General features: G+C 41.4%; 1 protein-coding gene across 2 annotated transcripts in view; it reads left to right on the top strand.

Moving 5' to 3' along the window:
- Positions 1 to 27,500, top strand: part of LOC128619048 (cadherin-4-like) — a 369,140-nt gene that overhangs the window by 315,469 nt on the left and 26,171 nt on the right. For both annotated transcript variants that reach the window (XM_053642896.1, XM_053642895.1), the window contains 4 exons: positions 13,530 to 13,685; positions 16,647 to 16,791; positions 24,225 to 24,397; positions 25,398 to 25,535. In XM_053642896.1, coding sequence (XP_053498871.1) covers positions 13,530 to 13,685; positions 16,647 to 16,791; positions 24,225 to 24,397; positions 25,398 to 25,535 — 612 coding nt within the window. The remainder of the gene's footprint in view (positions 1 to 13,529; positions 13,686 to 16,646; positions 16,792 to 24,224; positions 24,398 to 25,397; positions 25,536 to 27,500) is intronic.

The raw sequence follows: 27,500 nt of genomic DNA, 5'->3' as shown, positions 1-27,500 counted from the left end.
CACCCCATACCATCAGAGATGCAGGCTTTGAACCGAGCGCTGATGAAAAGCCGGACGGTCCCTCTCCTCTTTAGTCCTCTTTAGTTTAGAGGACGCGGCGTCCATGGTTTCCAAAAAGAACTTCACATTTCGATTCGTCTGACCACAGAACAGTTTTCCACGTCGCCTCGGTCCATTTTAAATGAGCTTTGGCCCGGAGAAGACAGCTGTGTTTCTGGATCATGTTCACGTACGGCTTCTTCTTTGCATGATGGAGCTTTAACCAGCGTTTGTGGATGGCACGGGGAACTGTGTTCACAGACGATGAGTTCTGGAGGTGTTTCTGAGCCCATGCAGTGATTTCCATCACAGAATCAGGCCTGTTTTTAATTCAGTGCCACCTGAGGACCCGAAGATCACGGGCACGCAGTACTGATTTTCACCCTCGTCCCTTACGCAGAGATTTCTCCAGATTCTCAGAATCTTTTGATGATATTATGTACTGTAGATGACGAGATATTCACAATAAAGCCACCGCAACTTTACATTGAGGAACATTATTCTGAAATCCTTCCACAAATTATAGACGCAGTTTTTCGCAGATTGGTGAACCTCTCGCCCATCTTTACTTCTGAAAGACTCCGCCTCTCTAAGATTCTCTTTTTATACCCAATCGTCTTACTGACCTGTTCCCAATTAACCTCCAGTGGTTTTTTTTTACTAACACTTACTTTTCCAGCCTTTTGTTGCCACCGTCCCAACTTTTTTGGGACGTGTTGTGGCCATCAAATTCATAAATACCTTATTTTTTTCCCCTTAAAACGGTACATTTTCCTCAGTTTAAACCTTTGATATGTTTTCTATGTTCTATTGTGAATAACATACGGGTTTATGAGATTTGCAAACCGTTACATTCTGTTTTTATTTACATTTTATATTAATAATAAATTAGCGTTTCAATTATTTCATTTTCCGGGCGACTAATTGCTCCGAAATCCTCTCCTGATCAAGCTGAACAAATGAGGAGTGTGTCTCAACATAGCACTAGCTACAGTGGATAGTTGAGCAGTCAGATAGAATGACTTCCTGTAGCACTTCCTGTTGCAGCATGATCAGCTACACCGTGTAGCTAAAGGTGCTCTACATAATGACGGGCACGTCAACCTCGGAGCAGGAAGAACACATTGTCCATGAGGGTTTTTTTTTTTTTTTTTGTACACTTCCACGAACTAGAACTCTTCTTCCTCACTTTCTCTCTCTTGTTCCCTCGTTCCTGAAAGCTTGTCATCGTGTAGGACAAGTGTGTACATCTGAATATGATAGAAGAAGACAGAAGTGCGCAGCCGTCTCGAGAACCCAACCTGGGAAATGTCAAACTGTCTGTTGGTTGAAGATTATGATACATGATTGGATAAAAAAAAAAAAAAAATGGAGGACAGAAAGAAAGAGAGGCAACTCAGAGACTGAGAGAGCGAGATAGAGAGAGAGAGAGATGCGCTGTATTGCTATAGTTAGTGGGGTAACTTGCTTAATTGGAGCTCTTTACAGTCTGCGTTTGAGCTGTAGAAATGCTAATGGAGTAACTGGGGAAGTAATTTCCTGTTCGACTTCCTTTCTTGGAAATGAGAGATATTCTTTGCTTTGCATCCTCCGTAATTGTGCTTTCAGAGACACACACAGCAACATGCTATCGTATACTGTATAGGATAATTGGAGTTAGCTGTGCATGTCATATCTGTACTGTATAAAAAGACAGAAAAAAAAAAAACAACAACAGAAACAGCACCAGAAATTCAGTTTGAGTCACTGAGCGACTACAATGTTTTTTTTTTTTTTTTTTTTTTTTAAAAAAGCATTTAATAGAACTTGAGTAATGATTCATGCTAATCTTAGATGTTAGCTACATTAGCTTATTACCTCCAGTGCAAAACTAAAGAGGCAAACTACAGCCACGAAACATGTCTTTGCTGATGATAATTTAATGACTAACATTTGATGAGTACACTCTGCAACGGCTTATGCGTTATAATTTTAGCCAATAAGGACGTAATGTTCTGCATGTTTATCATTGGAAGATGATGCAGTTCTTGATGGAGGAATAAAATCGGTGCTGTAATTGTGGCTCACGCCATCTGGAGAAACAGGAAGGGCGATGTCACATCCACCAAAAGCTCATCACCCGTGTTAACAGTTTCCAGTGAAGTTTCGCCGAGAAAACGGTAACAAATGCCGCGACACTAGATCATCAGGACGCGGTAAAGCATCTGTCGTTTTCCAAAGTATTTCTAACAACTCCGATAATAAGAACTGCGAAAAGACCTCGCTATTATGTGCAGACGGGGTGGCACGCACGTTATAAGTCCCAAAATTTCACGGCGTCGCCATCTGGAGTGGAATTTACATACAATTATAGATCGAGATTACAGGTTGGCCAACTGTTAATGAGAACAAGATGAAAAAAAAAAAAGAAACTGGGGGGGAAAAAAAAGTCAAACTCAAACGGTACGAATGCAAAGAGAAAGCTGAATTTCTGCACGCTTGGTTCCGCTCTGTGTCCACAAATTTTAGATTTAATTCAAGTAGCGTTTGTATTTTAGTCCGCGTGATCCTTAGACACAATGAGAACACGGGTCACGGGTCGAAAAGTGAATCGGAATGGCCCAAAACGGAGCTCGTGAGTGAAATTAACCAGACGTGTCGAATTTACTTGTTGGTTTGATTCCATCCGTGGCTTGAAGTTTATTGAAGCTCGATAGCGTTATGTTTCCTGATTTATTTTCCTACTTATTTCTTCAAACTATTAACAAACTATTAAAGCTGGATCGAAACAAATACAGGAAAGAAAAAAAATGACATGTTCTTGCTATCTATGTAATGAAAAGAAAGAAAGAAAGAAAGAAAGAAAGAAAGAAGTAAACAGAGCAGGATAGACAGACAAATGTGAGGAACATGCAAAATAAATAAGACATTCTTGCTCTCTATACAGTAGAAAGAAAGAAAGAAAGAAAGAAAATGAAAACAAACAAGTAAACATAGCAGGATAGAAAGGCAAAGGAGAAAGAAAAAGGAAAAAGACATTATTGCTGTTTATACAGGGAAAAGAAAGAATGAAAACTAAAACAAACAAGTAAACAAAGCAGGATAGAAAGATGAAGGAGAGAAAAAAAGAAAGACGTTCTTGCTATTTATACAGTGGAAAGAAAGAAAGAAAGAAACAATGCAGGATAGAAACAAATTCAAGAAATAAAAAAAAAGAAAGAAAAGACATATTCTTGCTGTCCATGCAATGGAAAGAAAGAAAGAAAGAAAGAAAGAAAGAAAGAAAGAAAGTGAAAACAAAAAAGTAAACATAGCAGGATAGAAAGACAAATGAGAAAGAAAAAGGAAAAACATTATTGCCATTTAAACAGTGAAAAGAAAGAAAGAAAGAAAGAAAGAAAACTAATAAACAAGTAAACAAAGCAGGATAGAAAGATGAAGGAGAGAAAAAAAAGAAAGACGTTCTTGCTATTTATACAGTGGAAAGAAAGAAAGAAACAAACAAAGAAACAAACAAACAAACAATGCAGGATAGAAACAAATTCAAGAAATAAAAAAAGAAAGAAAAGACATATTCTTGCTGTCCATGCAATGGAAAGAAAGAAAGAAAGAAAGAAAGTGAAAACAAAAAAGTAAACATAGCAGGATAGAAAGACAAATGAGAAAGAAAAAGGAAAAACATTATTGCCATTTAAACAGTGAAAAGAAAGAAAGAAAGAAAACTAATAAACAAGTAAACAAAGCAGGATAGAAAGATGAAGGAGAGAAAAAAATAACGATGTTCTTGCTGTCTATGCAGTGGAACGGAAGAAAGAATGAATGAAAGAAAGAAAGAACATTACAAGAAAAGTATTTTTTTTTTAATAAAACAAACAAAGCAGGATAGAAGTGAAGCAAAAGGAGAGAAAAATAACACTGTTGCCAGGAAACTAGGCAAAATGTATACTGAACTGTATACTGAAATGTAGCACAGAGACATTACTGTCTATAACTACAATTACACTCTAATGACACCTAGCATCAACCGCTAACCAAACATTCACACCTTATACCATTTAATCAAACTGCAATCTGAAGTGTTTCTACCTAAAAGTGTCAAATACAGCGTAGCGTCAGTGTAAAGCAACGTGTTTCTCACCTGCTCTGGTATTTACTGCAGCCTGAGCAGCATTACATCTGCAAACGAATATGACTGAAGGGCAGGTGTTCAGTTTGCAACGTGAATACCAAGAAATCTTGCCAGTATTTGGCCAGTATTTCAGAATCATGAGGGTTTGATCATACATCTTACAGTAGATATTCACCACACATTAACAGCTCCGAAGCTGACGGCATCTAAAGAGCCCGTGGAAAGCTTTCGTTAGATTTACCTTCTGAACACGACACACACCCGAGCCGACACTCTTCTTCTTACGAGTTCAGATTGTATTCGGCAAACATTTCTTGGTGAACTTTACCTTTAACTTTTAAGGATCCAAACTTTTCTTGACTCTCGCGATCAATTAGCACTTTCTAAAATGTCATTTCAGTAGGACTTCCCCACCCAGATGTTGCATGTGATGTCTTTTATGCAAGATTTATTTGAGAGAGGAAAAAAAAAACAAGTAAAGAAAACAGCAGGTCTTTTGTAAGTTTTGGTTGTTGTTGTTGTTGTTGTCGAAAGTTTATGAAAACATTTTTAATTGGAACATTTTGACCTGAACTGAGCACGATGTTGCTCCACTGTTTAACGCTGACACGCTGTCTGGCAGCGCCTGGCTGAGATCAGTGTGTGGGTAATAGCACTGAGTGATACAATCAGTCGGCGGCTCTTACACAACATCAGTACCGAAGGACATTTAGCCTCAATTCAGTGACAAATAAGTCATTTACACAGTTTTAGTCCCACACACACACACACACACATGCACACACACACTTGTAAATCCTCTTGCTCTTCTTCTTTTCTCTAATAAGGAGCAAGAGATGAGGTGAGAGCCTTTTCCTTCTAGTGTTCTTCAAACTGAATCAATTATCATTCATTACCCTGAGGAAAGCACACACTCATCTCGCCTGTTTATTTATACGTGTGTGTGTGTGTGTGTGTGAGAGAGAAAGAGAGGGAGAGAGAGATCAGCTAAAGGTGCCAATCACACACTGAAACAGCGCGATAGTGGAATAAAGTGGAAGTTTAACAGCAGATTGTTGTCCCTTATAGTAATTTCAGGCTAAAGTTTTAAAAAGAAGAAGGAGATTTTCATGCGTTTCAATGAATTATTAACCCCTAATAGTTTATGTCTGACCCTTACGTCATCCGTGCAACATGTTTTTCATTCATCGGTTTATTTATCTGTTTATTTAAATAGTTTCCTGGAACAACCTACGACTCCAAATTTGGATACGAAGCCACGGGATGCAGCACGCGATGTCGGTGATCTTGCTAACTTCCTCCGGACGTAGCTGCCCTCCAAAAGCCCCTCCCGCTAAAGTCATGTAATATACAGTCCGGTCCATAAGTATTTGGACGGCAGCGCCATTTTCGTCATTGTGCGTCTGTACACCACCACAGTGGATTTGAAATGAAGCAGTCAAGATGGGATTGAGGTGAAGACTCTCAGCTGTAATTCAAGGGCTTTAACAAAAATATATGCATTGACCGTTTAGTCCTTCCTTTTTCACAGGATCAAAGTAATTGGACAATTGACTGATAGGCGGTTTCATGGCCAGCTGTGGCCTGTTTCCTCGTAATTTCAAGACAAATTAAGGAGATGAAAGCTCTGGAGTTCATTCCCAGAACTGAATTAGCATTTGGTAGCATTTAGTTTGTCCAATTACTTTTGAGCCTGTGAAAATGGAGGGACTGAAAACGGAGCAAAAAAAAAAAAAAAACCCAAACAAAATGGCTGTAATTCGGTTAATGGTTACACTTCAATCACATCTTGATTGCTTCATTTCAAATCCACTGTCATGGTGTACGGAGGCAAAATGACGACAATGGTGTCACTGTCCAAATACTTATGGACCTGACTATAAGAGGTTGGTGAAGTGAACCAGTGCTTATGTGCTTATTGTAAGTTATTTCCAAGCAAATGACACTCAGGATAAACAAACAAACAAACAAACAAACAAACAAACAAACAATGTTAGTTTTCAGTCAACATGCTTATCACAAGTAAGCTAAACAGCAATAAATATCAGCGGACATCTTACAGTCTTTGTTGTAGATAATTACTTAACTAGTTATTTAAATAGAGATTTTATAAAGTTTGTTCAACCTTTTTAAACACATCTAAGTGGTGTTTATTCTCTAGCTAACAAGCAGGCTAAATGTCGACTAGCTACTTAGACAAAAAGACAGCTAAACACTGGTCAACACTTACACATGTAAAGCTAAACAATACTAAACACTGACAGACATTTTGCTGGAGGTTTTTTTTTTCTTTTTCTTTTCACTGAAGCTAATAATAACCCGCTAGTTACTTGTGTAGAACCAATATGTAGAGTCAACACAGCTAAGCACTATTTTTTTTTTGTCAACCTACTTATGTAGCTGAACCATAGCAAGTGATACATGTAGCTAGATACTTACGCAAGCAAGCTAAACAATGCTAAACACTGAAAGACATTTGAGTGTTTTATTTTTCACTCAAGCTAATTCTGTAGCTAACTGCATATGTAGAAACAATATGTTGATTCAACAGAGCTATTTTTGTGTCAGTTATGTTAGCTACTTATGTAAGCAAGCTAAACAATGCTAAGATATTTTGGTGTCTTTTCTCAGTGTTTTGTGTGGACGTACTGTATTTCAAGCTAAGCAGCGCTAAACACCAAAACACAGACACATGTTTTAGTGTCTTTACAGTGTAGCTTTATGTAGCTAGTTACGTACAGCATATAGAAGTAGCAGTAGCTAAACACATCAGTTATGTAGCTAGCAGCTTGTACAATAGTGTTAAACACTGGCAGGCATTTTAGTGTGTTTTTGCATTGTAGCTGACGTTCTTGTACAGGTACCTAATGGACTAGTGTTTAGCAAGAGCTAAATGATGTTCTTGTTATTCCTAGCCTTTTAGCTGGAGTTAGCTACTTAGCAACATCCTTATTACATTCAATTCAATTCAATTTTTCAATTCAATTTTATTTGTATAGCGCTTTTTACAATAGACATTGTCTCAAAGCAGCTTTACAGAAATATCAACATGGTATACAGATATTAAAGGTGTGAATTTATCCCAACTGAGCAAGCCACTGAGTGGCGACGGTGGCAAGGAAAAACTCCCTAAGATGTTTTAAGAGGAAGAAACCTTGAGAGGAACCCGACTCAGAAGGGAACCCATCCTCATCTGGGTAACAATAGATAGTGTGAAAAAGTTCATTATGGATTTATATGAAGTCTGTATGGCCTTAGGAGCAGCCGTAGTCCCAGCAGTCTGGAATTGGAGAAGATTTGAGCTCCATCCAGAGGCAGAAAGGATCTGGATCTCTAGTATCTCCATAAATTCGTGTGGGGCTCGGCGAAAGGAGAGAGGGAGAAAAAAAGATTATTATGACAATCTTATTTATATTATATTTATATTCTTATTTATATTTATTTACATCTTCGCGAAGCCCTGAGAAAATCGATACCGCCTTCCACATTCTCTGCCACTATCATTTGATATGCAATTAAAGAAAAATATCAAAAGCATTTATTTATTTATTTAATTATTTATTTATTAGAATTTAATCTGAAGTCCTATTTTAGAGCTATTTTTTTTTATTATTAATCTCCTAACAAACACACTAATATAGTGAAAATCCCCAGACCACACATACAAAAGTGGGTGGAAATTTCTAGAAAAAAGAACATGTATCATGTCCTGAGTCATAAAATATATGATATTAAAAAAAGGGGGATTTATGCTGGGCTTTGCACACTGTCAGATTAAATTAATTTAGATTTTATGCTTCTTTTCCACTCCTATTAAAACTGAGGGTGAGAGAGAGAGAGAGAGAGAGCAAGAGATGAAGGAGGGGGAATTAAATTTTTTTTCTCCACTTGAGTGTGTAATCGTTCTGAATTCTGCCTCTGAGATGTTTGGGTCGTGTTTATTAAATTAGCGCCTGAAGATCCTAACACTTTGCCGGAAAAAAAAAACCCCCTCACAAAATAATCGTTCTGAAAACACGAGTGAACGTGAAAATGTTTCCACTCGTCTGTTATCGTTCCTGTCGATTTAAAGAGATGACGTCCTGATAACGAGAATTATTTGGATTTATAGATTTTATTTAAGACTTAAACGTAGCAACTAACAAAAGCGATGTGCGGTTGCAATCAATATGACTCAACCCCTCAGTGCAAATCAAGTTTATTGTCGAAACGTACCGACTTTCAGCTGTTTGCGATGAACAAATCAAACAAAAGCAAGTGAAATAGTTCGACACGACGAACGCTTCATGTGGTTTCCCAAAATTGAACAGAAAATACAACTTATAATGATTTCTCCAGTCTCAAAATGATTCAACCCCTTCATGGCGAGAATCTTTAGTACTCAGTAGAGCACGCTTTTGCTGTTATGACCTGCTGTAAACGAGATGCAGAGCTTCTGGCAGCGTTCCTGAGGAATCTTCTCCCGTTCCTCATGAGCAATGGCCTCCAGTTCAGTAATATTCTTGGGTTTGCGTGCTGCAACCGCCGCCTTCAAAAATCACCAGAGATTTTCTATGGGCTTCAAGTCAGGTGACTGTGAATAAAAGGATAAAACATTACACCTGAGATTAAAAACAAACAAACAAACAAAAGAAATCTTACAGTAATTGATTACAAAAATTGATCGCGTTCAGTGACAAGCAAAATATAGAAAATGATACAAGATGTCAATTTTTAAACAATATTGATGATGTATGAAAGTTTTGCAGTTTAGAAATAATAATTATAAATAATAATAATAATTATAAAAGAATAATAATTTTGAATAAATACTACTACTAATACTGTTACTACTACTACTACTAATACTATTACTACTACTACTAATGCTACTAGTACTAATAATAATAATTAACACCATAGAATGACTGCATTATGAGCTTTTCTTTCGAACCATGTTCATTTTCAGCTGCACGTTAAGGCTACATGAGATTTTCCATCCAGCTCTTTCAATAAAATGTGAATAAAAATATTAAATGGAAAACCTGAAATTTGAAAAGTCAGTTTAAACGGAAACCTATGCATGTGTGTTTAGGTCCAGATCTAGTCTGGGACAGTGTCTACATACAGTGGTCCAATGGAGAACTCCATTAGCATCCGGTCTCTAATAGTTTGAGAGTGTCGGCCCTCAGGTGGAGCTAGTTCGAGCTCTAAATGGAAAAAATCCCTGAAATGAGACCCAATTACACAGCAGTCCCAGACCAATATCTCACCCCCCCCCCCAAACACACCTCTCTCTCTCTCTCTCTCTCTGGATGTGTCAGTTCAGCAGCCGTAACACCTCTGATGACTGTTTTTTTTCACCTAATTAATGGAGGACCACAAAGCCTTCTGTCAAAAGACGGGAGTGTAAATTTCCATCCGTTTTTTGTCCTAATTCTGAATGTGCAAATAAGAAAACCTTGATTTAATGTTACGTCATATTATATTTGACAACAAACGGAGAGAGAAAAAAATAGCAGCGTACAGTATCCTGCTCGATCCGTCCTGATCATCACTTGGAAATCACTCGCTGCTGATAAAGATGGCCCCACATGGACAGCCCAAAGATCATTGAGACGACCGAGGATGGTAGAACTTAAAAACCATGAAGACGGCTTTGGACTGCGATCGATACAGTATGGAAAGTTTTCCTACGATGGCTTACGATGGCTACAATTTGCCACAAACAGTTCTGCACTCAAGTCTCCATCAGTGAACAGTGGAGAAGTTCAACAAAACACGTGAAAACTGTAATGAACTTCCTGGTTACACAACTGCACTATTTGACCATGTAGTACACAGCTGTAAAAGGGAATTATTTATAATCGTTACCCAGATGATGATGGGGTTCCCTTTTGAGTCTGGTTCCTCTGAAGGTTTCTTCCTCATATCGCCTCGGGGAGTTTTTCCTTGCCAAAGTTGCCTCTGGCTTGCTCATTAGGGATAAACTTAAAATGTATATTCTGAATGTATATATTTCTGTAAAGCCACTTTGGGACAATGTCTGCTGTTAAAATAACCTCTCGTGCTTAACCCATCTCCGGATCCGAACTTTCCCCGTGTGAATATTAATGTAACTTTTTTGACTTAAGTCACCAACCTTGAATATTTAATGTCTTCGTATCTCTCACGTCTGTTTTTGGATTTTGATGCACAAGCAAATTTTTTGTGTTTTTTTTTTTTTTTTTTTGGGGGGGGGGGGCGTTACTAAATAAAATAGTAGTTTCCATATGTTTTGTCTTAATTCTGAATTTGCAAAAAATAAAAAAATAAAAAAATAGAGAGAGAGAACAATTTTATAATAATATTATTCTGTGCACACTGTAACCTGAAAATTTGATGCTGACACATTATTAAAAGCTACAATAAAGCCAGTGGCTGCATCCCAAACCTGCATCACCCTAGTAAATAGTGTGCCACCTTTGCTCCACATTACGTAAAGCTTCTGGCTGCATCCCAAACAAATATTTGCTTATTAAATAGTGTTTTAAAATACTGTGAGATTTTACGGGGCACAAGTGCCGTAAAACCTAGCGGATACGTGTGCCTTGTTTTGCCTTGTCGTATTTTTGTTGTTGTTGTTGTTTTGTTTTTTTTTAGTGTGTGTGTGTACAGCTACACCATAACCATGATGTTGTGTAACAATATATTATAACGATACATTCACATTCAAGCGTGTTAGTGCCACTTTATCCTCAACTGAAACTCACCGTCTGTTTCCTCAGTAACTCTGTTTAAATCCGCCTATCTTCGTTTGTCTAATTACAGCAATAATGCCGAGCTCTTAACGTCTGCACGAGTGTTTTACAGAAGAAACACACACGGACACACACACACACACACACACACACACACACACACACGCATGCACACTCTGCAAGTTGAGCATTCGCTATAGGGAGCTCTGACTGTCAGGAACTCCAAACAGAAGAAAAATGACGCTGCTTATTTCCTCCAGATGGAGATATTGAATTTCTCATGTGATGTAGTCCCAATTCTGGAGAACATAACACTGTGTGTGTGTGTGTGTGTGTGTGTGTGTGTGTGTTTGTGTGTGTGCGCAGTGCTAATGACATCTGTAGCTGGGAGAGAGAAGCAGAATGATGGATGGCAGAAGGTGTATGTGATTGCTGCACTGATTGTGTTCTGTCTCAGATCTTAATGGACTCTTGTGGGCCTCGGGAGGAGCGCGGACGTATAAAATGATCTCACAATCCCGCAACTCCATAAGAATTCTTACAATCTGACTTGTCTAAGTGTTACAGAGCTTACACACACACACACACACACACAGACACACACATATACTCGTAGTAGTGTTAATTGTCTCTTAATGACTTACACCTGATATTGACTCTGTGTGTTCTCATGGTACATAGATATCATTAAATACATTATCACAGTGCTGTTGGTTTCTGAAATCTGATTGGTCAGAAGGTGTCGTTTTCCATATTTCCATAAAAGCTGTTCTGTTATGGGTTACGTTTAAAAAAAAAAAAAAAAAAAAAGTGTCATTGCTGATATGGTGATGTTTTCTGTAAGGAGAAATTTAACATTAATGGAAGGAGTCTCCAGTGTCAGCACTTTGTACCTGTATCTTTAAGGTTTACGACATGGGAAAGTCTTCAGGATAGAGGATTTTATACTTTGCGGTTTCTTGTTGACAAACTGAGTGTTTTGTGTTATGGAAGTTATTACATTTACTGCCAATCTGCCATCAGACGCTGAGGCTGTAGTGTAAATCTCATTATATGTAGTCGTGCTTATGTACTTTCATTCATTGATAAGATTTAAATTTGTAATTAAATGAAAAAAGTGGTGGCTTAATGGTTAAGGATCTGGGTTACTGATCGGAAGGTCGGGGGTTCATGCCCCAGCACTGCCAGGCTCTGGGTTACTGATCGGAAGGACAGGGGTTCATGCCCCAGCACTGCTAGGCTCTGGGTTACTGATCGGAAGGTCGGGGGTTCAAGCCCCAGCACTGCCAGGCTCTGGGTTACTGATCAGAAGGTCAGGGGTTCATGCCCAGCACTGCCAGGCTCCGGGTTACTGATCGGAAGGTCGGGGGTTCATGCCCCAGCACTGCTAGGCTCTGGGTTACTGATCGGATGGTCGGGGGTTCAAGCCCCAGCACTGCCAGGCTCTGGGTTACTGATCAGAAGGTCAGGGGTTCATGCCCAGCACTGCCAGGCTCCGGGTTACTGATCGGAAGGTCGGGGGTTCATGCCCCAGCACTGCTAGGCTCTGGGTTACTGATCGGATGGTCGGGGGTTCAAGCCCCAGCACTGCCAGGCTCTGGGTTACTGATCAGAAGGTCAGGGGTTCATGCCCAGCACTGCCAGGCTCCGGGTTACTGATCGGAAGGTCGGGGGTTCATGCCCCAGCACTGCTAGGCTCTGGGTTACTGATCAGAAGGTCGGGGGTTCATGCCCCAGCACTGCCAGGCTCTGGGTTACTGATCAGAAGGTCAGGGGTTCATGCCCAGCACTGCCAGGCTCCGGGTTACTGATCGGAAGGTCGGGGGTTCAAGCCCCAACACTGCCAGGCTCTGGGTTACTGATTGGATGTTCGGGGGTTCAGGCCCCAGCACTGCCAAGCTGACACTGTTGGGCCCTTGAGCAAGGCCCTTAACTACTCCAGGGGCGCCATTTCATGGCTGACCCTGTGCTCTGACCCCAACATGCTGGGATATGTGAAGAAAAAAAAATTACACTGTGCTGTAATGTATATGTGACCAGTCATTATCATATATTAGTCAGCAAGTGAACAGTCATTCCTTAAAGTTGATGTGTTGGATGCAGGATAAATGGGCAAGCGTACGGATCTGAGTGACTTTGACAAGGGCCAAATTTTGATGGCTGGATGACCAGGTCAGTGCATCTCCAAAACGGGTGACTGGCGACAGGGTCATGGGTGCCCAAGACTCATTGATGCACATGGGGAGTGAAGACTAGCCCGTCTGGTCCGAGCCCACAGTAGAGCTACTGTAGCACAAACTGCTGATAAAAGTTCATGCTGGTTATGACAGAAAGGTGTCAGGACACGCAGTGCACTGCAGGTGGTTTTAAGGTTTAATGGCTGATCTGTGTGTTTATAACAACAGTGGCTGACTTTGTTATGTATTAAATTATGTAATTTTTAAAAATCCATTCACAGTCACGTTATGGAACGTCTACACTGACGTGATAACATCATGCCCTCTCATGTTTTATTCCCTGCATGATAAAATGGCCATGGAGAATAAATACTCGCTCATGATTGGCTGGCATATGCGGATTAACTCCTTATATTGGGACTGACCTGAAAGTCTGCTAAAGTAAACTTATAAAACATGTGACGGATCGTTCCATCTCTTCTGCAGATCCGTTCAGATAAAGATCGCTCCATTAACATCAGATACAGCATCACCGGTGTGGGAGCGGATCAGCCACCCAACGAAGTGTTCAACATCGATCCAGAGAAAGGCAAGATGTACGTCACCAAGCCCCTGGACAGAGAGGAGCGCTCGTCCTACCACGTAAGTGCACAAGCATAAGAACTGCTTTATATTTCCTCAGCTATCCGACGAAAAACAACATCAAACTAGTCGTGTTTTAATAGTGTAACTTATCATCAGTGAGAACTACTTGTGTGAGACTAAAATCTGCCTGAATCTTTCACCTCTCAGTCAGACGTTACGTGTTTACCATCTGTCGTGCACATTGTTTATTTTTTCTTCCCTGACAGAAGTCGTGGGTTGAAAGTCTAGTTTTACTCCTCATTAGCTGTTTTGACACTCGTTAAATCATCTCTCGCTGTTCATTAACCGAGCGCTAACGTAGCATCAGTGTAGATTTGTGTATGTGTAAATTTGTCGAAGCGCAGGTAACAAACAGGGTTCTGTCGTGTTCTTGGCTGCACATCGAGGGCGTTTGATGCTTGATGTGTGCGTTTCTGTAGAGAAAATGTCACTGGTTTGTTATCCGTCCTCAGAAAGTGATCCTGGCTCTGAGCTAAGTGCGTAATTAGCATCGTTGCGCTCTCGAACGGCTCCAAACATGGAGCAGGAGGAGGTGAACACATCGCAGGCTAATTAACATACGAAGCTGCGTTCAGGATGGAGCAACATCGATATAATGAGAACCATCAAAACAGCTTGCGGTTCTCGCAGATAGATGAGCAGATAAGGAAAGCAGAAAGAAAATAAGAATGAAGGGAAAATAAAAAACTGGAAACATGGGTTTTGGTAAGTGTCGGCTCTCAGAAATGTGGATTAAAGGATTATTAACCTAATTTCAGTTGTAAACTGATTTGGGAATAGTCAGTTCTAGTGAAGGAGGTGTGCCCTTTGTGACTGTTAGTTCTAGTGAAGGAGGTGTGGCCTCTATACCTGTCAGTCTCAGTGAAGGAGGCATGGCCTCTGTGCCTGTCAGTCTTAGTGAATGAGGTGTGGCCTCTGTACTTATTAGTCTCAGTGAGAGAGATGTGGCCTCTGTGCCTGTCAGTCTCACTGAAGAAGGCGTGGCCTCCGTACTTATCAGCCTCACTGAAGGAGGCGTGGCCTCTGTACTTCTCACTGAAGGGGGTGTGGCCTCTGTACTTGTTCGTCTCACTGAAGGAGGCATAGTCTCTGTGCTTCTCACTGACGGAGGCATGGTTTCTGTACTTCTCACTGAAGGAGGTGTGGCCTCTGTACTTATCAGTCTCACTGAAGGAGGCGTGGCCTCTGTACTCCTCACTGAAGGAGGCGTGGCCTCTGTACTTATCAGTCTGACTGAAGGAAGCCTGGTCTCTGTACTTATCAGCCTCACTGAAGGAGGTGTGGCTTCTGTACTTATCAGTCTCACTGAAGGAGGCGTGGCCTCTGTTCTTATCAGTCTCACTGAAGGAGGTGTGGCCTCTGTACTTATCATTCTCACAGAAGGAAGCGTGTCTTCCCCCCTCCTCAAACCTAAGCACTTATTTTTTTCTTTAAATCTTATTGAATTGTTTCCTGATTAAATGGATATTTCCCATGTCGGATCATTGATCACGTATTGCACTGCACATCAAATCGCCTCTAGACGGGGGGAGAGACGCACACCCCTAATATCTATCCCTCAGTGCTGTGATGTGAGAGGGTGGAGGGAAGACAGTGTTATTTCTCCTCCTCTATCCCTCCATCTGTTTGAAGATAATAACTTTAATTCCAGAACAGAATTACATTTCCTCTCCTTTAAACGTGTGCCTAATCTCTGACTCGCCCTCTTATTGAATTACCACATCACAGCTAGAGCCCGGGAGATACACACACACACACACACACACACACACACACACACACACATACACATACACACTGCTGCACATGACGGATATCGGTTGCCCCAATGGATCAAACGATGTACAAGAAAAAAAACAAAAGTCAAATTAACCTTAGAGGGAGAGAGAGAGAGAGAGAGAGAGAGAGAGAGGGGAGAGAGAGAGAGAGAGGGAGAGGGAGAGAAAGAGAGAGAGCGAGGGAGAGAGAGAGAGGAGAGGGAGAGGGGGGAGAGAGAGAGGGGGGAGTGGGGAGAGAGAGGGGGGGGGGAGAGAAAAGATAGATTTAAAGAAAGAGCGACATTGTGTAAAAAGACGAAACAGTAACGGAGGGGAAAATGGATATAATCTCAATATATTATAATATTAGAATATATTCTCTGTCTGTCAGAGAAACATGGGCAGATGTCAACCAAAGGACAGGAAGAAATATTCTGAGACTCACTCTTTGTGGGAACTATATATATATGTGTGTGTGTGTGTGAGTGTGTGTGTGTGTGTGTGTGTGTGTGTGTGTAACTGCCATGCCCCTGGCTGAGTTAAAATTGCTGCACTAACACCTCAATTAGACACACTGAATCACGCTGTCTAATCACTTTCTCTTCAATTAAAATGCAAATTCATAAAGTTGTGCATATATGTACTGTATTGCTGTGTGTGTGTGTGTGCGTGTGTGTGTGTGTGTGCGTGTGTGTGTGTGTGCTCCTGTCATATACACACTGTTTTTAGGCAAACAGGGTGTTTCAGACAGAAGTCTCTATCAACAGCACAAACAACATTATTATGTTTGATGTGTGTTTATGTAATAAATGTTCCGATTCTCAGAAAATGGAGTCATCGAGTGCTGAGACGGATAGAAAACGGCAGGAGGTTAATTTGCTTCGGTGAAAATCAATTTTGACCACTTCCTCCTCATGTCCGCACTTTACTACATGTATGTAATGTACCCGGGACGCTTATTGGAACTGTGACACTAATTAGTGCCCTTCTGGACTAATCACTCAAACTGCCAAAAAAAAACAACAACAAAAAAAAAGACACGACAGAGAAAGGCTATATCAAACTTTACACACTAGAGTGCTGAACATTCGGTATTTCATTACGTATATAAATGGGATGATGATCATGTTGACTTCCCGTCTAAATCGGAGCCAGATTTAGAGAACGAGTCCAAATGTATGGTTATCTTTGTTTTAAACAGCTCCGTGCTCATGCGGTCGATATGAACGGGAATCAGGTGGAGCAGCCGGTGGACCTCTACATCTTCGTCATCGACATGAATGACAACCGGCCCGAGTTCAAGAACCAGATCTACAACGGTTCAGTGATGGAGGGATCCAAACCAGGTAGGCCTTCAAATGAACGAGTTGTTCTTCGTTTTATGATTCGGAAGAAGAACAAGATGGTAAAAATGAACATAGCCCATACAAGTATGTAAAAAAAAAAAAAACGATTAATACGGTACACTCTATGGCTAAAACAATGGCGGATTTTTAGTCATGTGACCCGTTCAACTCGAAACGAACCATTTAAAAAAAACTGCATCAATTCAGAGAGATTCGTGGAGTGGAGACACTTACAGTATAGGGGGCGCGGTGGCTTAGGGGTTAGCGCGTTTGCCCCGTGTTCTCCCCGTGCTTTGGGGTTTCCTCCGGGTGTTTCAGTTACCCCCGCCTGTCTAAAGACATGCACTGTAGGCTGATTGGCATTTCCAAATTGTCCGTAGTGTGTGGACGTGTGTCCGATTGTGCCCGTCCAGGGTGTCCCCCGCCTTGTGCCCCAAGTTCCCCATGACAGGCTCCAAGCTGTATAGGATAAGCAGTACAGGAAATGGATGGATGGATGGATGGATGGATTATTAACTTCTACAGAAAATTAACCGTACTATTAGTGGACAACCCGCTCTACCACCTGAGCCACAGCCGCCCCTGTCCTCCATGTCCAGATCAGGCTATCTTATATACACTAAAGTTTGTGGACACCTGACAATCGCATTCATATCTGCTTTCTGAACATCGCATTCCAGATTTGTCCCCCCTTTGCTGTTATAATAATCTCCACTCTTCTGGGAAGGCATTCCACTAGATTTTAGAGCGTGTCTGTGAGCATTAGTGAGGTCAGGCTCTGATGTTGGGATGTTGAGGAGATCTGGGGTGCAGTCAGTGTTCCAGTTCATCCCAAAGGTGTTCACTGGGGTTGAGGTCAGGGCTCTGTGCAGGACACTCGAGTTCTTCTACTCCAACCTTAACACACCGTGTCTTCATGGAGCTCGTTTTGTGCACAGGGGCATCATCATGCTGGAACGGGTTTGGGCCTGTTAGTTCCACTGAAGGGAAATTGTAATGCTATAGCACACACAAATACATTCTATACAATTGTGTGCTTCCAATTTTGTGGCAAACAGTTTGGGGAAGAACTACATATGGGTGTGATGGTCAAGTGTCTATAATATCGTGTAGCTAGCAGGTTACACACACTGTCTGACAGATCATCTAGCTAAATGTAACCATGAAAGCAATTCCACATGATTCACAGACTAAAATCTGACTTGATATATGATAGTTATCCTGTGATTACATTTATTAACTCTAAATACGTGCATTTATACTGTACGGCTGAATAGTACAAATGTAGGTGCAGTTCACATTTCCACCATTAGGAGGCGTGATGAATTTAAGCAATAATTCTAGGCTGAAAACTGAAGTAGTTTTCATTGTGTCCATAGTCCAAAATGAGGACCATTACAAGGTGTCATTAGGCTGTTATGTGTCGGGACAGACGCTTTCACGTAGGGAGGACAGACGCTGCCCAGTCCAACTCCTCGTACTTTTTGCAACTACTTCATCATTCACTTTTTTTGTATGTGGCAGAATAGAGGAGTCTGTTTGCCAAGATGTAACCTGAAGCTATCGTGAATGACTGTATCACTGTGTGTGTGTTTGTGTGTGTGTGTGTGAGAGAGAGAGAGAGAGAGAGAGAGAGTGTTTCTCTAGGGATAATGATGCCCACCATAGCACCATTTCTTGCATCAGAGATGATGAAATAACGCAATGCTACAGAAAAAGAAAGAGATGAATTGGACGGATAGACAGATTCGTCTCTCGTTCTCCACCTCTATCCTGACGTATATTGTTTTTTTCTCTCTCTCTTTTTTTCCCAACACGTCAGCTGGATAATGACACGATTTATTTTTACCCTCCCAGAGATAATTGGATCTGAGAGATAGCAGAGTGCAAACCCAACAGGTTTTGCTCACACAACAATTTGTGCGACGTTGCTCTATTCGTCAAGAGATTTCAGATCTTATTTGGGGTTTCACAAAGCATGCAACATTTCCCCGCCAAATATATCGACAACTACGAAAGTTTTGCAGTGTGTGTGTGTGTGTGTGTGTGTGTGTGTGTGTGTGCGTGTTGTGTTGTATTTTTAGCTAAATGTTCTTTGCTGAAATGCATTGTGCCCCCTAATGGTGGAAGTGTGAACTACAACTATATTAGCACTACTCTGTCATATACACTCATTGAGCACTTTATTAGCACACCTACTCATTCATGCTATTATCTAATCAGCCAATCATATGGCAGCAGTGCAATACATAAAATCATGCAGATGCATGTTATCAGAATAGGGAAAATGTGATCTCGGTGATTTTGATCGTGGCATGATTTTTGGTGCCAGACAGGCTGATTTGAGTATTTCTGTAACTGCTGACCTGGGATTTTCACACACAACAGTCTCTAGAGTTTACTGAGAATGCTGCAATAAAGAAAAAAACATCCAGTGAGCTGCAGTTCTGTGGACAAAGACGCCTTGCTGATGATAGAGGATAGAGAACGGAGAATGGCCAGACGAGTTCGAGCTGACAGAACATTAACATTTACATTGATGGCATTTGGCAGATGCCCTTATCTAGAACGACTTACATGTATCTCATTTATACAACACAGCATTTGAGGGTTAAGGGCCTCGCTCAAGGGCTCAGCAGTGGCAGCTTGGCTGTGCTGGGATTTGAACTCACGACCTTCCAATCAGTAGTCCAAACGTCTTAAGCTCTGACCCATGGAAAGGAATGATGCAATATTACACACACTTTTAAGAAGTTGCACCACATGGGAATTGAACCCCAGAACTTTAAATTGATGCTTGGCGTTTATCACAGGGTGCCAGAAAAGCATCTTAGAATGCACAACACGTCAAACCTTGAGGCAGATGGACTACAACAGCAGAAGACCACGTCGGGTTCCACTTCTGTCAGCAAAGAATAGAACGTTGAGGCTGCAGTGGGCAGAGTCACCAAAATTGGACAGTTGAAGACTGGAAAAACGTAGCCTGGTTTGATGAATCTCTTTCTGCTAAGGTGCACAGATGGTAGGGTCAGAATTTTGGCACCAACAGCATGAATCCATGGACCCAACCTGCCTCGTGTTAACAGTCCAGGCTGGTGGAGGTAGTGAAATGGTGTGGGGAATGTTTTTTTTGGGCCTGTTAATACCAATCAATTATCACTTGAATGTCACAGACTGTTTGAGTATTGTTCCTGACCATGTGCGTCCCTTCATATCCACAATTTACCATCTTCTAATGGCTATTACCAGCATGATAATGCAACATGTCCCAAAGCAAAGCAAAGTCATCTCAAACTGGTTTCATGAACATGACAATGAGTCCTTCAGTGGCCTTCCCAGTCACCGGATCTGAATCCAATGGAACACCTTTGGGATGTGGTAGAACGGGAGATTCGCAGCATGAACGTGCACCTGAAAAATCTGCAGGAATTGCGTGATGCAGTCAAGTCAACATGGACCACAATCTCAAAGGAATGGTTCCAACATCTTGTGGAATCCACGCCATGAAGAATCGGAGGCATATTTTGAAGTCGCGTTGCACCCGGACTTTTGTTTGATTTGTCTGTCTTGTATGTGCCTTGTGTGGATTATTTCATTTTTTTTGGTTCCTAGACCGGCAACGTTTTCAGTTTTGGACTCTTTTGGATACTTTTGTGTTTTATCTCGCTGTTTGATGCTTGTCTGGCTGTCGGCCTGCTACGAGCTCTCACCCCATTATGTCCACCACTTCCGGCTCGGCTGGTGGGTGAGTTAACGCTCTCTGTATCAGCTGTGCTAATTGTTTACTGCTTACTGTTTGGATGGGTTGCCATCCTCTTGGTGAGCTGTATATTGGTGATTTGATAGTCGGGGTCTGGGTAACGAGGTATCGCTAGTGGTCCACGTCATATCTGTCAGCATAAATATGCCTCAGGCAAATGCTCCTATTCTGCATCATTTTTGGTGATAAAACTGAAATGGAGATGGGATACTCAGCATCCCAACTCAGGGCTTTAAAGTGCCATCCGCGTCTTGATTCTGCGACATATGAGTATCGTCAGACGCTTGGGATTACTCGTCGTCTGCGAGTATCCAGAGTATCCCTGAACACTCACTGCTACTATCCCGTGCATCTGGTCTAACAACAGGGCCCGGCCTTAGTCTAAGTCACCATCTTACTGCCTGCAGGATCGCTATAAATCGCTGATCAACCCTGATGCTTTACATCGTCATTTTGCTCTTCTGAACTGCCGCTCCATCTCTGAAAGCCTCATACCTCAACAAAATAATCACGGACAAAAAATTTGAACCTGGCAAGTACCTGGTGATTACGTGCAGCTGAGCCTCCTTACACCAGATGGTTACAGACACCTGTCCAGACCGCGGCTACATGTCAAGGGGGGTGGCCTTGCTGTCATCTCTCGAAATGATCTTCGTCTCGCCCAACTTGACTTTCACAACACTAATACATTCGAATATATGGTCCTGAAGGCTGACTTTCACTGTCCTCTCACAAGTATACTAATATATCATCCTCCTCAGGTTCAATCTGACTTTCCGAACTCAGTGAACTCCTAACTCTTGCCTGCGCTTCGTCATCACGTGTCCTCCTGCTTGGTGACTTTAATATTCATGTGGATTCATGATTGTCTGTTTTTGACTGTTTCAATCTGACTCAAAACGTGACTTTTTCTACTCATATTCATGGTCATACTCTTGATTTAATCTGTACATCTGGATTTGATATTGCTTCAGTCTCTTCTTTTGACACTGGCCTATCTGATCATAAGCTCATTGAATTTAGTCTGTCTACCTGCTCAAAAGAAATGCAATAACACATTGATATCCTATCGGGACCTTAAATCTGTTCATGCCACATTACTCTCTGCTTCCATTGCTTCCTCTACAATTTCTGATGTTTTTGATATCTCCTGTCCTTCAATGATACTCTCAAAATACCACTCTGTTATTTGTGATATTTTGCATAAGCATGCTCCGATTAAGACTAGGCCTGTCCCGTCTTCCAACACGTCCCCCTGGTATACCACCTGAGCTCCGGGCCTTAAAAGTCATTGGCAGACGGCTTGAGCTGTCCTTACTGTTTACCATCTAGCTCTCATTGATCACCTCAATGCATACAAGACTGCTCTGAACTCCAATTATGTTTCCACAATGATCAATGCTGAATGAATGAATGAATGCTGTCTGTCAGTGCTTTATAGGCGAGGCCTCAGATATTAGTTTTCTGCCTGACCACTCTTGTCAACAATTGTCTAGTTGTACTCCTACGAACCCCTCTTCTGTCAGTGACTCAATACTGAAATCCAGTTCTTCATCGTGCCACCTTGATCCTGCTCCAACATTTCTCCTCAAATGCTGTCATTCTGTCCTCTCTGCACCTATTTCTCACGTCATAAACAGATCTTTAGCTTCTGCTTCTCTCCCTCTACTACTTAAACTACTGGAAGGTACTGTTGCCTTCCCAGCTCCAATCTTTCCTTGCTCAAAATAATCTCTTTGACCCCTTTCGGTCTGGCTTTCGTCCTCTCCATAGTACCAAAACTGCCCTCGTAAGGGTTGTCAACGACCTACTGCTTTCTAGCGACTCCGGTTCTCTTTCCATTCTTCTATTACTCGATCTTAGTTCCGCTTTTGATACTGTCTGTCATGACTTGCTTCTCTCCCGTCTCTCGGATATCGGTGTCACCGGTGCTGCTCTTTCCTGGTTTACTTCTTATCTCATGGATAGACAGTTCTACATTTCTATGCAGGATTATAAGTCGCCTACTGTATCTTTAAAATTAGGTGTCCCTCAGAGATCAGTTCTTGGACCGCTACGATTTATTATATATATACCGCCTTTGGGTCAACTTATTTGCTGTCACGGTTTCAGTTATGCCGATGACATTCAAATCTATACAGCTTGTAGATCTGCTCCCGCTCTCCAGACCAGTCCACGATCAGCAGGTGTAAATGAAATAAACGGATGGCTTAACTCCTATTTTTTAAAACTTAACATGGACAAAACTGTGATCATTATTATCGGAACACCTTAAAGACTTACTAAACATATCCTCTATGACCTTACCTGTGCCATCGATAGCACTCTCATTAAACCATCTAGTACTGTAAAAAATAAATGTAGGCATCATCTTTGATCCCTCCCTCATTTTTAAAGCTCATATAAACTCCGTTTCTAAAATTGGTTTCTTTCACCTGCGTCACGTTGCTCGCCTCCGTCCTTTCATTAGCCTCAAAGACGCTGAAACACCGGTTCATGCATTTGTTTCCTCACGGCTTGACTACCGCGACGCTCTCCTCGTCGGTCTGCCTGCGGATTCTATTGCTAAGTTGCAGTATATTCAAAACTCTGCGTCTAGACTCCTCACACATCCCGAGCGCTCAGCTCACGTTACTTCGATCCCGGATTCATTTCGCATTAAATATAAAATAATCCTGCTCACATTTAAATCACTTCACGCTTTGGCATCTCAGTGCACCACTTATGTGCTACAACCTGACCCGCTCTCTCAGGTCCTCTGGGCTCAGACTGTCCTCTGTCCCTAGGGTTCGTCTCTCAATCATGGGTGGCAGGTCTTTCAGTGTTATAGCACCTAAAATCTGGGATTATCATTAGCATCACGTCCATCTCCGAGTTCGAATCCCAATTAAAAGCGTATCTGTTTTCTCCGTGTTATCCGTCCTAATCTGTTATAATGCATTTTCTCACTGACTCTACTGTGTGTTTCTTTTCTGTGTTTGGTCGCTCATTATTTTTCACACTGTGTGTGTTTGTCCATGATTGTTCATCGTCTATATATCACTGATATAGCGTCCTGGAGCTCCGGAAAGGCGCTATATAAATGAAACGTATCATTATTACTAATCGTATCCTTACAGAAACCTTCACCAACGCAGTGATCGCACATTTATTAAACAACAGCATGTTTTTATTCAGTTTATTATTAGTCGTGGATTATGTGGCGTGCCTGTCATACGAGTCCCTGTGTACGTTCAGAGAAATGATCACGTATTAGAACGAGCGCATTTATTCAGTATGAACCTGGGATGTTCAGCTGCACTATTGTCAGAGCTGCTGTTATAGAAAATCGACCAATCGGATTCCAGAATTCAACAGCGCTGTGGTTTAATAAAGCATATTATCATGTATTAACATATACTAAAGTAAAATAAAGCATAGTTATTGTATACAAAAGCATGAAAAAGCATCATAAACCTGATAACCGATTAAACCAGGCATGTAATTATAACTTTAATAACTTTTTTTTTTAATTCCTGTATATCTATTCTATTTAGTTCTATTTATTTTCTCCAAACACTTAGTATTATTATTATTTTTTTTTTTATCAAGGTGTGTGTTTATGTGTCTTTATAACTGGCCTAATTGGGGTCGTTAACTGTGTGTGTGTGTGTGTGTGTGTGTGTGTCACAAGGTACGACAGTGATGACAGTAACAGCGCACGATGCTGATGACATCACCACCTCTAATGGCATGGTGCATTACCGGATTCTCCAGCAGACCCCGCACATCCCGATCCCAAACATGTTCACTATTAACAGAGAGACAGGAGACATTGTTACTGTCGCAGCTGGACTCGACAGGGAGGTAAACACACACACACACACACACACACACACTATCTATTAGTTCTATCTGTCTGTTGTCTGTATACTGTGTAACAGAATAGTAACAGAGTGCATGGTTATTAATGGTAAGTCATGAATGTTAATGGTGATGTGTATGAGTAGTGAGGGTGGTGTGCTTTATTTACGTTTTCCTCTTAAACCCCTCCCCTATTATTCCAGCAGTCCCGAGGCGACACGTCTACGTGTACGACGGAGAATGCTCAAATTTCCTAAGCGGATGGATCGATCATTACTTTAAAAAACGACCTGCAGCTGTTGTTGATATCGTCCCTATTTCCTTCATACGAAAGCTACTTTTGCGTACTAGTCATAGTCGGACTGTACAGTAGCCGCGTCGACCGTCTGGACAGTCTACGGCAACGACGTCGACGATCTAAGAGAAGTTCAGTTTGCCTGTTAAACACTCAGTTAAACATTACGTGAATTCCTGCTGCGATAGGCTAACTGATTGCTAGCTAGTTGCTAGTGCACTTTTGTACACAGTAAGTTGACGATCCCATAATAACGTAATTACACATAATGCAGCTGCAGGAAGGGTAAAGGGTTCAAACAGATCATGATACAATCCAGATTTCTGCCTCTTTCGCGCCTTCTGTCTTTCTCACGCTCTGTCTGTCTCTCCCTCGTTCTCTCTTATTAAAGTGAGCGATGTAGAGTCGTGTTAGTGCAGAGCAATAAATAGAGACACAGATATGCACGCACACACACACACCTGGAAAATGCTGAGGTGAATATAAAGCGTCAGTGTCAGCATTCGTGTGTGTGTGTGTGTGTGTGTGTGTGTGTGTGTGTGTGTGTGTGTGTGTGTGTGCAGAAGCTGTAAAATCCTGTTACTGCACTCTGTCAGAATAAAAAGGCATTTGTAGCACAGAGCTGTTCATCTATCTGTTTAACTCACTGCTCTTCTTTCTCCCTGTGTGTGTGTGTGTGTGTGTGTGTGTGGTGTGTGTGTGTCTCAGCGAGTTCCTCAGTACACAGTGATCGTCGAGGCAACAGATATGGAGGGGAATCTGAACTTCGGTTTGTCGAGCACAGCCACGGCGCTAATCGCCATCACCGACATCAACGACAACCCGCCTGAACTCACACAGAGCACGGTGTGTGTGTGTGTGTGTGAGTGTGTGTGTGTAAGAGAGAAAGTCTGTGCTGTTTATGCAGTATGGCCCAAAAGTATGCATTCCCTGACCTCAAACGACATCGTTACTGATACAGTTTCTGACACCGTATGATACACAGTCATGTATAAAAACATTTCACTGGCGAATTCTCAATTCTGATTGGTCGCTGCACATCACGGGTTTCTATTAATGCACGTTTTCTGGTTTCTTATCATTGCTACGGCCCATTCACGGGAATAAATGGCTACAAATATGTTACTATTTAACCAAGATAACGGTATAATAGTTGACCGGTGACGTTTTATGTAAGGAGAGGTTATTTAACGTTTATGGAAGGAGTCTCCAGTCGCAAGGGCTTTGTAAAAATCTGAGGTAAAGTTGTGACTTTACATTTGTGAGATTCTTTTTGAAGTTTCTTGGTAACATGGCAAGCAAAAACGAGTGCCTGGAAAGTGGGAGAAAGATTTATAGCTGCTGTAACGTAAGCGATGGCAGGAAGTACTCCTGCAAATTGTTGTCATGTATGAGGAATAAAACACATTTCCTATAACCGTTCTATTCTATTCCTCACTTTAAAAAAAAAAAAAAAAAAAAAAAGCAACAAAAAATATGCACTTTCATTAATTATACACCTTCATATTTAAGAAATTTTATCATTGATGACTTATCAAGGTTAAATAGTAAAATGTAATTGTTGCCATATGGCAACAATATGTGATGATGGAACTGTGTTATGTGCGTTTATGAACTGAAACAGACACTAGGCTTCTCTAGTAGTATATTTACTTTTCTTTTCGCATCCAAAACGTCTGTAATTGCGGACATTTTGCACGTTCGCCTCACACCTCCAGGGTCGGGGGTTCGATTCCCACCGTGGCCCTGTGTGTGTGGAGTTTGCATGTTCTCCCCGTGCTACGGGGATTCCTCCGGGTACTCCGGTTTCCTCCCCCAGTCCAAAGACATGCATGGTAGGCTGATTGGTGTGTCTAAAGTGTCCGAATGAGTGTGTATGTGATTGTGCCCTGAGATGGATTGGCACCCTGTCCAGGGTGTACCCCGCCTTGCTCCCTGGGATAGGCTCCAGGTTCCCCGTGACCCTGAAAAGGATAAAGCGGTATAGAAGATGGATGGATGTATTTTAAAAAATTCAAAAAAATATATAAAGATGTAGTGTGCCATTACTGACATGCATCAACTAACACAAGCATCATTTAGCCAAAAAGTTTTACGAAACATTTCTATCTGTCACACGAGCGGCACCGTGAATAGCAGTGCATGTGTATTTACCTTATTATTGTTTTCTCATTTCATTTCATTATTTCATTGCATCATGCCGTTATTCGTATCGTCCTGGCAGATCTACTCCTCCGTAAAAGAATAATGGACTCTTCTTTTTTCAGAAGTTTTCTTGGACAGAATTGTATTAGTTTTTGATAAATGATGAAATACGCAGCGCTCATAGTGGACTCGGACTTTTGGACCTGATTATATGTGCTTTATGACATCGAGTTTTAGAGTTATACTTTTTGCTATCTTCTGCTGTTTTGTTCCGTTATTTGTGTCGTGTAGCTGAAAGCACTTTGTCAGCTTTGTTCAACTTTATTGAACTTTTCGAACAGAGAAACTCTGCACTAAAGTGCGCTGCGTTTCTCTTTTTTGGACTCGGAGCTGTCACACCGTGTCACCGTGAGCCATCAGCCGTAATTAGTGCACACAGCCAAAGGCAAATGGCAATACACACACAAACACTTCAGCAGAAATCAAGACATGTACCGAGACAAACCAAACGTCTTCTTCTTAAGCAACATGGGTTTCATTTCATATATATATATATATATATTTATTCTTAAAAAAAAAAAGGCCAAATCCAGAAACTTTACGGGTTCTTCAGCGGGTTCTTCATCTTTAACGGGTTCTTCAGTGGGTTCTTCATCTTTAACGGGT

The sequence above is a fragment of the Ictalurus furcatus genome, chromosome 15, assembly GCF_023375685.1.
Source record: "Ictalurus furcatus strain D&B chromosome 15, Billie_1.0, whole genome shotgun sequence".
In the NCBI taxonomy this organism is placed as follows: Eukaryota; Metazoa; Chordata; class Actinopteri; order Siluriformes; family Ictaluridae; genus Ictalurus; species Ictalurus furcatus.
This window is presented reverse-complemented; position numbering and strand designations above follow the sequence as displayed.